Source organism: Fukomys damarensis, unplaced genomic scaffold, assembly GCF_012274545.1.
Source record: "Fukomys damarensis isolate Sample0158 unplaced genomic scaffold, DMR_v1.0_HiC HiC_scaffold_2, whole genome shotgun sequence".
Lineage (NCBI taxonomy): Eukaryota > Metazoa > Chordata > Mammalia > Rodentia > Bathyergidae > Fukomys > Fukomys damarensis.
Window position 1 is genome coordinate 61,933,598 of NW_022900914.1, and position 13,584 is coordinate 61,947,181.

Below are 13,584 nucleotides of genomic sequence, written 5' to 3' on the forward strand. Positions count from 1 at the left end.
CAAATGATCAAAATCAGAAATGATAAATAGGAAAGGCTGCACCACTTCATTTGCAAATAAGCAATTTTGGATTAATTTAAATGCTATAAACTTGTATGGTAATTTTGAAGAAATTAAAATTCCTTCTGGCTTTTTGAAAATCTAATCATGGTTTTCCTCACATTGTACTTTGTTATGCTTTGGGGACTGTTGAATGATGATTGTCAATTAAAAATCAAGGAAGAAGAAAATCCTGGAACAAGTTTCTGGCACCTCAGAAAGACCCAGAGCAAAGTAGAAGAGCTTTGAGCAGTCCTTACAGGGAAGATGTGGTGACTAATTGGTCCGCTGGATTTTCTCATGGACAAGTAAGGAAAATCCCTGTTCCTTGTATCTTGATGTCACAGCTGGATTCAGAAGGAGACTTTGGAGCACCAGGTTTCAGTCTCTCCCTTGTCTTGTATCAATCACAGAGGAGGCCCCCTCCTTCATCAGGACACCCAGCACCTGCCTCCTGAAGTTCATTCCTCACATGTGCATCTCCAAAAAGGCCAGACCTTGAGAGACACCCTCAAGAAGCTAGCTTCTTTTCTTAAAAAGAAGTGAGTGGCAAAAATAATATAGATTCAGAGAAATGGGATTGGAAATGAGTGCTCATATCATATTCATAGTATATACAAATGTATGTAAGTTAGAAGACTAAAGAAACCGAAGACTAAAAGAGACAAAACATGTCTTACCTCTCTGAGCATAGCCTTGTTCCTTGACCAGAATGTGATTTTTCCATCATTAGTACACACAAGATGGAAAACAACTGTGGCACTGGGCTTTTCCCAAGTCACTATATATTTGTCGAAAATCCCAGAACCACCCTGTCCAGATCAATACTCAGTTGAAGATAGCAACATCAGCACCCACAGCTACTCTGCACAGGCTGCCATAGAAATGGCTCTGTGATAACCTCATCCCATCGATATTATGCACATATCTACCATTCTCTCTTGGGACACAAATGCCCTTGAATAGCATTTAGTTCTGGCTCAGCTGGGAGATCAGTTGGGAGATTCACTCACATGTAAAACCCCTGTCAGGTCCCAGTCACTCAGGTGGAAGCAGCTGGTCTCTGGGGAGCTGAAGGAGTTTTTGTTGCAGTCTGTAGCAGTGTGTGGATGGATAGCTGTTAGTCTGATGACAGTAATAGGTTGCAGCATCTTCAGCCTCCATATTGCTGATTGTGAGAGAGTAAGCGGTCCCTGATCCACTTCCACTGAAGCGAGTTGGGGCTCCCGAGGCCAGGTTGGAGGAACTATAAACCAGAAGCTTTGGAGAGGCTCCCGGCTTTTGCTGGTACCAGTGCAAGTAGCTAGTGCTAACACTGGAGCTGGCCATGCAGGTGATGGTGACCCTGTTCCCTGGGGAAGCAGCCAGGGATGCTGGAGACCGGGTGAGCACAATTTGTCCATTGGGCACTGGTCAAGTGGGTGAGATGAAAAGAGATAGAAATTAGTATCGATAGAGACACAGGATATCTTAATGCCACACAGTATACAGAGCTTCGTTTCTGTCTTCCCTGTGACACTCAGCAGTAGCAAGCTCAAAAATTGAGCCTGAAAATCCATTTTGTTTCTGAGCTCTGCCCCAGGTAAGCAGACCTCTTTTCTTAAGATCATCCCTTAAAAGAACTCTGAACATTTTTGTGGTTTCTGGGGAACTGATATGCAAATGATCAGATGCAGTCCGGGGGGATTTTGGCTTATACAACATATGGTCCTCTCATATTTTTGCAGAAGTTCAGTTGGCATAAGAGAAAGTAGTTCTCTGTATTTTTTCTGAGTAGTTGCATATACCTGGTCTAGAGTGTTATTTATTGAAATTTTACTCTTTATTTGTTTTTAGTACGTGTTTGCCACCAATAATGATCACATTTATCATGTGAACTTTGTGCTTGTGCATAATATATCTTAGTCCTTTTTCCCCATTTCCCTCCAGTCCTTTGTATAATTTTCCCCTCCTCATTTAGAAAAGCTGTTTCCATTTTCCCCCTTTACTCTCTCTCTCTCTTTTGAAAGTCCCTTTTCTCTCCTTATTCCCTTCTCTTGTTCCTATTCCAATTATACCTAGTCCTTTTACTTTCCAATATCTATTCTCTATTCTTTTCCTTACTTACACTTTGGGTTTCTATCAGAGAAGAAATAATATGGTATTTAAAATTGAGTATCTCATTAATTTCACTTAAGATTATGGTCTGAAGATGCGTCCATTTACCTAAAAACGTCTCAAGTTTATCTTTTCTCATGACAGGACAGTTCTCCACTGTACAAGAATATCACATTTCCTGTATCCTTTCATCTGTTGAGGGGCATTTAGGTGGTGTCCACGATGTATGTTCTATGAATTCTGCTCCTGTAATATGGTTATTCATGCAATACTGTGATATAATGTTTTTAACCCTTTTGGGAAGATACCTATAAGGGGATTTGCTGGGCCAAATGGAGCCAGCGGTTTTAATTTTTTGAGGAATGTGGTCATGGGGAAATGCAAGTTAAAATAACAGTGAGATTACTTTTCCCTCCAAAAGCAGTAGCTATTGTCAATAAATCAACAAATAACAAATGCTAGTGAGCCTCAGGTGGAAAGCAACACTTTTCTATTTATGATGGAATGTAAATTGGTATAACCCCTGTAGTAATCATTTAAAATTTTTTGTTCATTAATTTACTCGTGCATGTTGATAGTGCAATATGTTGAGGTTGATTTCAGTAAATTGGCATCTACATTTAAAATATCTGTAATAATACATAAGATCCTAATGAAATTACTGATATTGTGAAATGGGAAGAAAGGGGCTAAAGGTAGGGAAGGTGAAAAGAAAAAAGTGTGGGATAATGAAAAGATGGAAATAAAGTGTTTGTAGATGGGGAGGAGAGGAGGGAGTGAAGGGAGGGCAGGGACAAGGGGAAAAATGAGAACCAACACCTGTCATGTAGAGGTAAAAGATCCCAACAATGAATGTAACTGTATTGTATCCCTAAAATGTACCAATAAACTCAATTAAAGCTGAAAAAAAATATCAATGGGGCTGGGGATTTAGCTTAGTGGTTCTGCTGCTTGCCTTGCAAGTGCAAGGATGGGAGTTCAGTACCTGGTACCTCCACAAAAAAAACTGTAGTCTTTTTCTATCTATCACATCTCTTTCCCTTATGCTACTGTGCATTTAATTCCAGCTATCATTTACAAGAGAACACAGAATTTCAAAGCTAACAAAAAACAAATATAAAGGAAAAGTTGAGAGCAATACAAAAGAAACATTCTAAGTATACTTTCTATTATAAATGTACTATGCACATTATGCTTCAGAGCATATCAATATTTAAGAAAAAATGAAAATGTATTTATAATTATTAAAGTTGACAAAATGCAAATAACATAATAAAAACATAAATTTTGAGAAGTTTATACAATACAAATAATGAATTGTATCTCATTAAAATTAAAAAATTTTGACCACTCAGAGCTCATTTAAGGAGATACAGTGAATTATAGACAGATTTACCATGCAAGTTAGCAATTGAGTTTTTGGGCAACTATCTTAGAAAATGAAAACTTGTTGTGACCCAAAAATTCATACATTAAAGTTCACTGAAGCATTGCTCATAAAAGGCAAACTCAGGCACTCTCTCAAATGCCCTTCAGCACATCAATAGTTAAGTGTACCGTTCTATGTATACGGCATGGCTTAGTGGCAGCAGTGAGCTATTGAAATACCCAATACAGATGCAACTCAGTGGTGTTATGCTATGTGAGATAAGCCAACCTCAGCACAGCACCTACTGCATGTCCATATTTTCAGTGCTGATGACTGAACCCGGGGTCTGGCTCATGCTCTGTCACACGGTGCTTTTTTCAGTGCACTCCAGGGTGAGGATTGAGAGAAGTTGTGTATGAATACAAAGGGAACAACCAGGGTGTCTTGCCTTGATGACACAGTTGACTGTGTTGATGAGAGTGGTGCTTACACACAGTTACATAAGAGATCACCTGGTGCAGAACCACACACTTATGTATGAATATACTCACACAAACACAAAAATGAGATCATATGTAACTTGTGAACGCTAACAGTACTCCTTTATTATACTAATCATAGTATCTTGGTTTTGATCATTGTGAAAGATGTGAAATTTGAGGAAGCTAATGAGGGATGTGTTGTTCTTCCTGGAATTTTATTTGTAATTGTCTGTGAATGTGCATTTATTTGAAAATGGTAAAGAAAAATGTCCTAGAGTTCATTACTTATTGACTTTCATGAAAATATATTTTGGTCTCAAGTGTTTGGGAAAAATTTAAGCCTTATGACACCCTCTGCTGGTGGGAATGAGGACAGCACACTAATTCTTTGGAGGGCTCCCAGGGGACTTGCTGGGATTGCTTAATGTAATTTGTTATTATAAGTGGTATAAAATTTAACATATGAACACTCTTGACAGAACTTACCAATAGGAAATTAATCAATAGACATATACTTTTAATGTATCTTTGTAAACATTTCAATACCCATTAAAAGTACACTTAGCTGTGTAAATAGGGCTATTTCTACATTTTGAAAAATTTCCAGGTGTTGAAGTTGTCTTAGTTTTATACCACTGACCCATGTATTGTACAACATTAAGTTAAAAAGCAGGGTTGTAAAACACTGTAATTTACATAATCCTGCATATGCGTGTGATTTATTAAGACCTAGAAGTTTTAATAAATCAGTAAAAATGATACCACTATATACAAACCCATGAACTGAATTTAACAAACCATCAAAATAATTAAAATTATGGCTGAGTAGTATTCCATTTTATAGAAATCCCACATTTTTATCTAGTTTCTAACTGATGGGCAGATGGGCTGTTTCCAAGTTTTACCTATTACAAAATGTGCCACTATAAACATAGGTGTGCATATATCACTGTGATATGATTCTTTAAAGTCTTTTGGAAAGACACCAAGCAGAGGGATGGCTGGGTCAAATGGAACCTCTGCTCCCACCTCTTTGAGGTATCTCCATATTGATTTCCATAGTGGTTTCACCACTCTGCACTCTCAACAAAAATGGAAAAGGGTTCTTTTCTCCCCAAAACCCCAGAAATTGTTTGATTTCTTGATAGCAGCCATCTTTTGAGGGATGAGGTAGAATCTCAGTGTTGTTTTCACCTGCATCTCTCGATTGTCCAGTGATGTGGACAATTTTTTCATATATTTACTTGCTGTTTTTGCTTCTTGGTCTGAGCCATAACCAATGAGAAATTACATTCATTCATAGGAAAATGGATACATATTGAAGATATAATCCTAAGTGAAATAAATAAGTCACACACATGTAAATACTCAATAGTTTCTCTGGTGTGATTACACTATAATAGTACATAAGATCTTAATGAGATAATTAACAATGTTCAAGAGGAAGAAAAGGGCTAAATGTATAGGGAAAATGGGAAATGTGGGGGAAAGGTAATAAGGGAAAAGCAAAATAGGAGAAAATGAAAAAATGGAAATAAAGTGTTTATAAATGGACAGGGCAAGAGGGGGTGAAGGGAGGGCAGGGACAAGGGAAAGAAATGAGAAGCAAAACCTGTCATGAAAAGCTGCAAAATCCCAATAAGGAATGTAACTTTACTGTATACCTAAAATGTACCAATAAACTCAATAAGGAAAGATATTAAAATTGCAAAATGATGGAATGAAATTGGCTAAATTGAACTCCAGATTTGAATAAGAAAACTAATAAGGAAAATGGGTAAACATACAAGAGCACTATTCCTTGTAAGAGCTGTGCTATATTTATTTTGAAACAGTTGCCAGCACGAGTAGATTGGAGGCATTAACTGTGGCACCTTCACATCCTACAACACTGCAGAGAAGTGAAAATGAACTGCAGAAGAGTTGCACTCGGCATTTGGATACTTGTCTCAGTCAGGATGCTGAGTCACAGAGGACAGAAACCAAGGAATACACACGAGTGTTTCTATTAGCAATAAAGTTCAGGACCCAGCAGGACCAAAGGCACAGTTGCTAATCAGGATGCCCTTAGTGGAAGGCGGGCATCAGGAAGGGGGAGCTCAAGCCATTGCCAGGGCTCTGGGTGCTGAAGGTGACTCCATTTCCGCACCTGCGTGGGGTCACATGGAGGCTCCCTGGTGAGTACGCAGTGCGCTCCACACGCCTGGTTCCGCAGTGCCTTTGTGCTGAGTACGTTAGAGTAACAGGAATAATAGAATCATCATAAACAATGTAATATTCCATATAAGCTTTTATAAATAACATGAGACTGTATCTACCTCTCAGTGTATGTTTGATTTTCCCTAGGAGTCTAACAAGAATGGAAACATTCAATGTTTCTCTGCCACTATATTCAGATAAATTTCAGAAATAAAATTAGTAGTGAAATATGTGGAGTTAGATGGAGTGGTGTTTAAAATAGTGAGAAACAAATGCCACTGAGGTAAATGAGTCATTTTTAGAGAAACTCCCCACGGTGGGTTCACAGCACGTCCTAATCCCAGGCTCCTCCTGGCGAGCACGGCCCAGCCATCTTCCATCCCCGGAGCCGCGCGCCCTCCCCAGGGTCAGTGTAGGCTGGTGGAGTGGGGCTCCTCTCTCCACTGACAGCTGGGTTTGTGGATTGCTTCATTCTTTAGTCTAGGCTATCTTTGGGATTTTGTCTTTCCTGATTCTCAGAGCTCTTGTTCTCTTTCTCCTTCCCAAGTTGTTTTCCAGTTGTCTTAATTCCAGATTGTGGTGAGGCCTTAACTGCTGCCTTCACCTGCTCTGCCATGTTGGGATGTATACAGGGCTTGAAAAAAGTCTATAAAAACCAGTGTGAGTATGTGTCCTTCATTCTATTAAATAAGAAACCTTCCTAGTTTTTAAAATTTAGAGAAAATGAAGATCTCCTTGTACTTTAACTTCAAAAATTGTCTTAAAACTGAAAACCTGCTGTTCATGTGGTGGTGTAAAGTCATTTCAGCTTTCATATGAAGCCATTGCCATTGTCCTTAGGGCACCATATCTGTCACAGAATAGTATGGGTTCCTCAGGCTTTCTCTGCAATGAGAAGAAAAATGAATGAACTAAAATTGAAGGCTGGATGTTCTCCTTTGTGAATAAGAACCTCTGCAATGTCTCCTCATATGTAGGGGTGTAAGGTAGGTGTTGCAGTGCTTTTGGAACTGAGCAGATGGACACCGAGGCAAGGTCAGTCATTTGTCTGCTCTCTGAGCTTTAATTTGGCTTCCATCTGCACATATTCATAGTCCAGCTCTTGATGATATTTATAGAAATATTTAGAAGCTATTTACTCAGAGAGACCAAGAGCGCCCCCATTACATCTAGGCCAGTGTTAGGCATTTAGATGTCCCCCCAATTCCTCATGCTTTTTTGGAGGCACCTAAATCTAGAGTGTGTGATAGATTAATGGTGGGGCTAGGCCTGGGGGTACTAGGGTTAAGGGTATGAGTGCTATCCACCCTCAGTAATCTTAGCAAGATAAAAGGACCAGAAAGATACAGTTAAGGTCCCCTTTGTGCTTTTGCTGCCATGTGGGCACCAAGAAATATTTCTCTTCTGCAAAGCCCCTAGTCCATGTGCCCCCCTCCCTTGGAGCCAGCTGATTTGTTTGTTTGTTTGATTTTTGGTAACAGGGATCGAATTTGGGACCTTGAGCTTGTGAGGCAGACAGCAGAACCACTGAGCTAAATCCCTGGCCTGGCCAGAGTCAGCTGATTATGGACTGAAACTTCTGTGTAAGTTAAATAAACTTTTTCTCCTTCAACTTTGAAGGTAGTGTATTTTGGCTCTGCAAGGAGAGAAAAGTTTGTCTTGCTTTTAGAAAACTAGTGCTTTCTCTTTCTGACAGTGACTTCAAGCTGAAATGTACATGATTTGCTAGCAAACTGGAGAGTCCCTTTAAATTGAGGAAAACATGTGTTACAACAAATATACATTGTCATTACCGCTCCTGAAAACACTTACTCATGCGAGGAACACTTGCCACTCTCTAAGGCTTTCTTACATGTCCTTTCCATTAGAATTTCAGTTGTGTTCTTGTGGCTGCCTCAGTATCCTGAATGATCTTAAAAGGCTAAACTCTCATGGTCATTTTGAGTTTGCAGAAGAGGCAGAAGTCACATAGTGCTGGATCTTATGAATTTGGTGGACGAGGACACATCATAATGCTTTATGAAGCTACTTTTTGATTAGATGGCAATCTGCAGCACATTCACCACATTTTTCATCCTATTTAGAAAGAAACGCAAGAGGACTTCTTGAACTACTTCCTCATGGGGCAAGAATGATGTATTTGAAGTGGACGGCAATATGAGGAAAGTCCTGGAGATATATCTTTTATTACAGTGTTTTTATTTGTACACATTAGGATTTCTAACCAAGCCTTGTATTATTATGAGATGATATAAAATCTCAAAGTATTTCTGAGGCAGCATATCCTCATGGCATGGAAGCCACGGTGTGTTCCCTCATTTGGCATCTGTGCCAGACTAAGAGGCCAGGATTTCCTGGAACAGGTCACAACCTCCCTTGCTACCTGGGAGCTGCACTTGAAATGTCTCTGCTCAACTCAAGTCCTCCTGGATGCAATGAGAGCAGGAGTCCAATTTGAGAGCAAGGAAAGCTGCTCTGAGCTGCTTTGCATATCGCATCTAGAGAGCAGTCAGGCCTGGGCAAAGCCTCTTTAAAGGCAGCTCTACGGCCTGTGAGGAGTGGTCTGCAGGTCAGCTCTCAGAGATGGGGTCCAAGGCTACCCTGCTGTGGATGCTGCTGCTTTTGGTTCCAGGTGAGGGTGTAGGCAGTGTTGGATACACTTCAAACTCGGCAGGGTTATAGACGCAATGGTCTGTGTTGGATGTGTTGGTGATGGTTGGTTGTGTGCCTTTGTCATTCCAGGCTCCACCGGGGACATAGTGCTGACTCAGACTCCAGCCTCCTTGACTGTGTCTCCAGGACAGAGGGCCACCATCTCCTGCAGGGCCAGCCAGAGTGTTAGTGCATATGGTATTGGTATTATGCAGTGGTATCAACAGAAAGCAGGGCAGCCTCCCAAACTTCTGATCTATGGAGCATCCAATCGAGCCTCTGGGGTACCAGAGTGGTTCAGTGCCATTGCGTCTGAGACAGACTTCACCCTCACCATTCACCCCGTGGAGGCCCAGGATGCTGCACACTATTACTGTGAGCTGGGAAAAGATCTTCCTCCCACCGTGCTCTGGCTCTAAACAAAATCTCTTCAGGCAGCTGCTCACTGAGGCTCAACCTCCCAGATGCTTCCTCCCACCCGGGCAGCTGTCTTTTGTGTTTCTGGGCTTGCTTGGGGTGTAGGGTGAAACAATGCAATGGGAACTTCTTATCCTGGTATGTGTTTCTTCCTGTCTAATTTTATTGTTTTTTGTACAGGGGATCAAACTTGGATCCTTGAGCTTGTGAGGTAGGCGGTGGAACCACTGAGCTCAATCCCTGGCCCTATAATTTTATGATATTTGTACTTAAGACCTCATCACTACTTCTCAGTGTGTTTCCTAGCTTTAATACTCTTTTGTCCCGGGAACATTTTTATACTTTAAAAATCTTTAATTTAATTTTGTATAAGAGAGCTTTCCACAATCAATTTTCTTGTTATGTATCTTTCAGAAATGGCTATGCTATCACCCAAATTCTAATATTTTTCACTACCCCTATTTGCCTGAGCTCACAAAAAAGTTCTCTTGAGCTGTTCTGGAAACCAAACAGTTATCATCTATTTATATTCACTGGTTTTATTTAGATATCTGTCTTTGTGTCTGGTCCCAAAATAAGTCATCAGTTGCAAATTTATAACTTTTCTTCTACCCAGAGTTCATGTCTGTTTTCTATATCTTCCATGTGTATGTCTAAGTTCTTTTCTATCTTCTTTCTTTTTCATTTTGCAATTGTTCTAATGATGTAGAAGGAATAGACTCCAGAGACCTAAGTGTTCACATCCACATTTGTGGAAGTTTCAGCTATTATCTCTTACATCCATACCTTGTACTCTTTTGGCTCCTACATGTTTCCAAAAGGAAATTCAGGAAAATGTTCCTTTACACATTTGACTTAGCCCATGTGCACACTTTACTAAACCAGTAGAGAAATGCAAAAAAACCAACAGTCATTTGTCGAAGAGAAGAACAGAATGGATAAACTTCTACAATTGACATAGACTGAAAGAAGATACAAACTGTGAGTGTCAAGAAGAGAAGTAAACACCTGCTTTGGGGTTCTACTGACGTTAAAGGACAATCAGGAATTTCCATGAACTGGATGGCAATAGAATGGCCACCACAGCTGTCAAAGAAATGTTCTCTAAAAGATAGAAACTACCCATACTTACTAACAATAGACAGCTGGAGTTATCTTTTATTTATTGAAGGGATTCAATTCGTAATGAGAAATCTTGAGGAAGTAAAAATGAAAGGCACACTTCACAAATGCTATTTCTCTTAAGAGCATTTGAACTTCCTCTCCTCAAGCGGAAAATGCCTGTTTTTCTGTTGAATGGCACCCAGTATGGGAATCACCTCACTTTTTAAAAATCACATCACATGGACAGTTGTAGGAATTTTTGAATTTTCTCATCCAAAACAACCTTTCCCCTCTTACAAAGTTCTCAGTTAAGTTTGGCAGAATACTTGGTTCTGAAGAAATGTATTCCATGCTTTGATTAAATTGAGGACAGAAGTTTCATCTTTTAGAGACCATCTCCTTGGATTCAGTGGTCTTGGTTATCTGGAAGGATGTCCATTAGCTAGTCAAACTTGCAGTCATAATATTGGAATACCCTGCTGCAATTTCAGTAATAAGGCAATAACTGCATAAAACCAATGGGGATTGGTATACTTTCTACTTTTTTCTTTAATATGTTTTAGGACATTGCAAGCAGAGTACAAAGATAGGAAAAATCAGAGTTTTAGTGCTGACTATATTTGATGGAGCCTTTTAATGTTTTGAATGTAGTATGTTTACCAAAATGATGGTAGTATGGAAGGCGTGTCCCCAACACAGCAGTGTTTAGAGGTGGAGCTTTTGAGAAGTGATCAGATTACCAGAGTGTGATCCTCAGTAATGGATTATTTCACTGGAGAGATCTTACAGAATGACTGTTAGGAGGAGGATTGGTATAGAATGTGAAGTTATGGCTTTGGTGACGGTGTCTTTTCCTGATCCATCCATTTTTTCCTCTTTACCTCTGCTTCTACTTCTGGCCCCCGTGAGGTGGTTGCTTGGTTTTGCCGTGCCTTTCTGCCAAGATGCTTCTGCCTCAGTACAGGACCAGAAACAAGAGCCTGACTGATAACACTTGAAAATGTGAGCCAAAGTAACATATTCTGCTCTAAGTTGTTTTTCTTATTTTTTTACCCTGAAACTCCAAGTACAGGAAATATAGAAGGAGCATTGTTTTGAGATGTTTTCTTTTTAGCAAGGGAAAACTATGAAATTTGAGCAATAAGTGTTGCATATCATAAACTCTGGGAGCAAGTTCACTCTTACAATGTCATCATTTCAAAACTTTTAAACATTAAAATTCTAGACTTAAAGCATTTAAAACTAAAGTATTCACTTAGCTACAATTTTGAAATAACTTATGAAAGAGTACAGAAGATTGGATTAATTTGAACACACACACACTTTGCAAAAGCAATAATACCAAGTTTGATAATAGCAATGACCCACATTTATTTACTGTTGCATTTTCATATGCCTTTCACAATCAGTTTCTCATCCTGTATCTTGATTATAGAAACGTCATCCCTTCCAGTGGAACACGGTTTTTTGAGAGAAAAATTTTAGGACCCATTCGTAAACAAATGTGATTAATCAGATCCTCTGTTATCTATACAACAGGAGTCACCTGAAGAACCCTTGACACCACTGACTTCTGTGCAGAGGCAGTGTCCCCACCAGGGACCTACAGACACAGGCCCTGTAGCCTCACTTGAGGGCTTCCTACTCCTTGTTGCATTGACCTAACATCAGGGCTCTCTCTGCTGTCATCTTCACAAACTTTCCTGATTCTGCTGCAAATAGTGGCCATTTCCCAGGCCATATATTCTGGATCTTCATCCTGCAGTGAAGAGAATTGATGCTGGGCAGTCTGGGTGATCCAGAGTCCCTGCTTATCTGAATCAAGGCTGGATTCCATGGTCATCATCTCAAGCTGAAGGAATAAAAACTTATATAGAGTCAAGCAATTGGGACTAGCAGTATTAGTCACAGTTTCTGTCTTGATGGTCTTGGATATAAAACCAAACATCAGTGTGGTGGAAGAATTGTTAAGTTCCTCACCATTGATAATAGCAACCAGTTTAATTCACTAATAAAAATCCCATGATTTTTGGATTTTTGGAAATTGAAGTACCTGTGAATAACATATTTTGAGGAAACATCTCACGAAGGTTTGTATATATGTAGTGAATTACTTGGTACTATCATGATGTATTAATCCATTTTCTCCCACTAAAAAAAATTTCCTGAGGCCATGCACTTCATAAAGAAAAGAGATTTATTTAACCCACAGCTTTTCTGACTGAAAGTCAAACACTGAGCAGCCTCACTGAAAATATCTCAACACAGCTGATGGTGGCATGACGCGGAGTACATAGAGAAGGAGTTGTCTGGTAGGGGATACTTCAGCCCAGAGAAAACTGGGACCTCTTAAGGAAAACATTGATGCCTCTTGAATGCAGCTCTCCCACTGACATAACCACAACTCAAAAGGCACCACCTATGCAGTTTTACATCCTCTTAATAGCACCCCAGCAGGGCCCAGGGCTCCAGCTCAGGATCCCTTGGATGCACCCACATCCTATCCATACCAAGTCTGACTAAGAATGGATCACAGTCATTTCAAAATGATACAAATACTCTTGTGTACACTATTGAGATCTTACTGTTTGTCTTTGAAATATATTTAGGAAATTAAACACTTACTGAAATGTATGAGCATCACATTTCTGTTTCCCACTGGAATCATCTGAGGATAAAGTGAAGACCTCGTGACAACAATGACTAACTTTTTATAGTGTATTTTCTTCTGATAACTTCCTCCTGTACAACCCAAAACAACCATGGTGGCAGTAATCAGTCTTAGCATATTAATCTATTTAGACCCAGAGTCCATTTCAATTCATTTTCTTTTGTTCTCTTACTTAAGTTTGCAACACTATCCAGTAGAGAAGCATGAGCTGCATTTGGTCCTAGGTCCATTTATTCTTCTGCAGAATGGAACCATTCTGTCGGATAAAGTTAAATTTTTTTATATTGTCTGAGTTGAAGTTTACACAAGAAGGATTTAACAGAATGTCTCTCATTTTTTAAATGTCTCTAATTTTGGGTGTTCTTTTCCTCATGATTAAATGTAGCTTATCTGTCTGTTACGGTACACACTTCTGCTAGGGCTGCCATGGAAGTACCATGGAGTGTGTGTCTTAAGCATCAGAAGAATCATTTTATGCTTAAGATTTGGAGCCTATAAGTTTGAGATCAAGGCATTAACACTATTGATCTCTTCTGGAGCTTCTTGGCTTAGAT

General features: G+C 39.6%; 1 gene segment (V, D, J or C); it reads left to right on the top strand.

The window, feature by feature from the left end:
• Window positions 1-8,769: 8,769 nt before the first annotated feature.
• LOC104860362 lies at window positions 8,770-9,310 on the top strand. The segment is given in 2 exon segments: window positions 8,770-8,818; window positions 8,929-9,310. Coding segments are annotated over 2 exon segments (378 nt in total).
• Window positions 9,311-13,584: the final 4,274 nt, after the last annotated feature.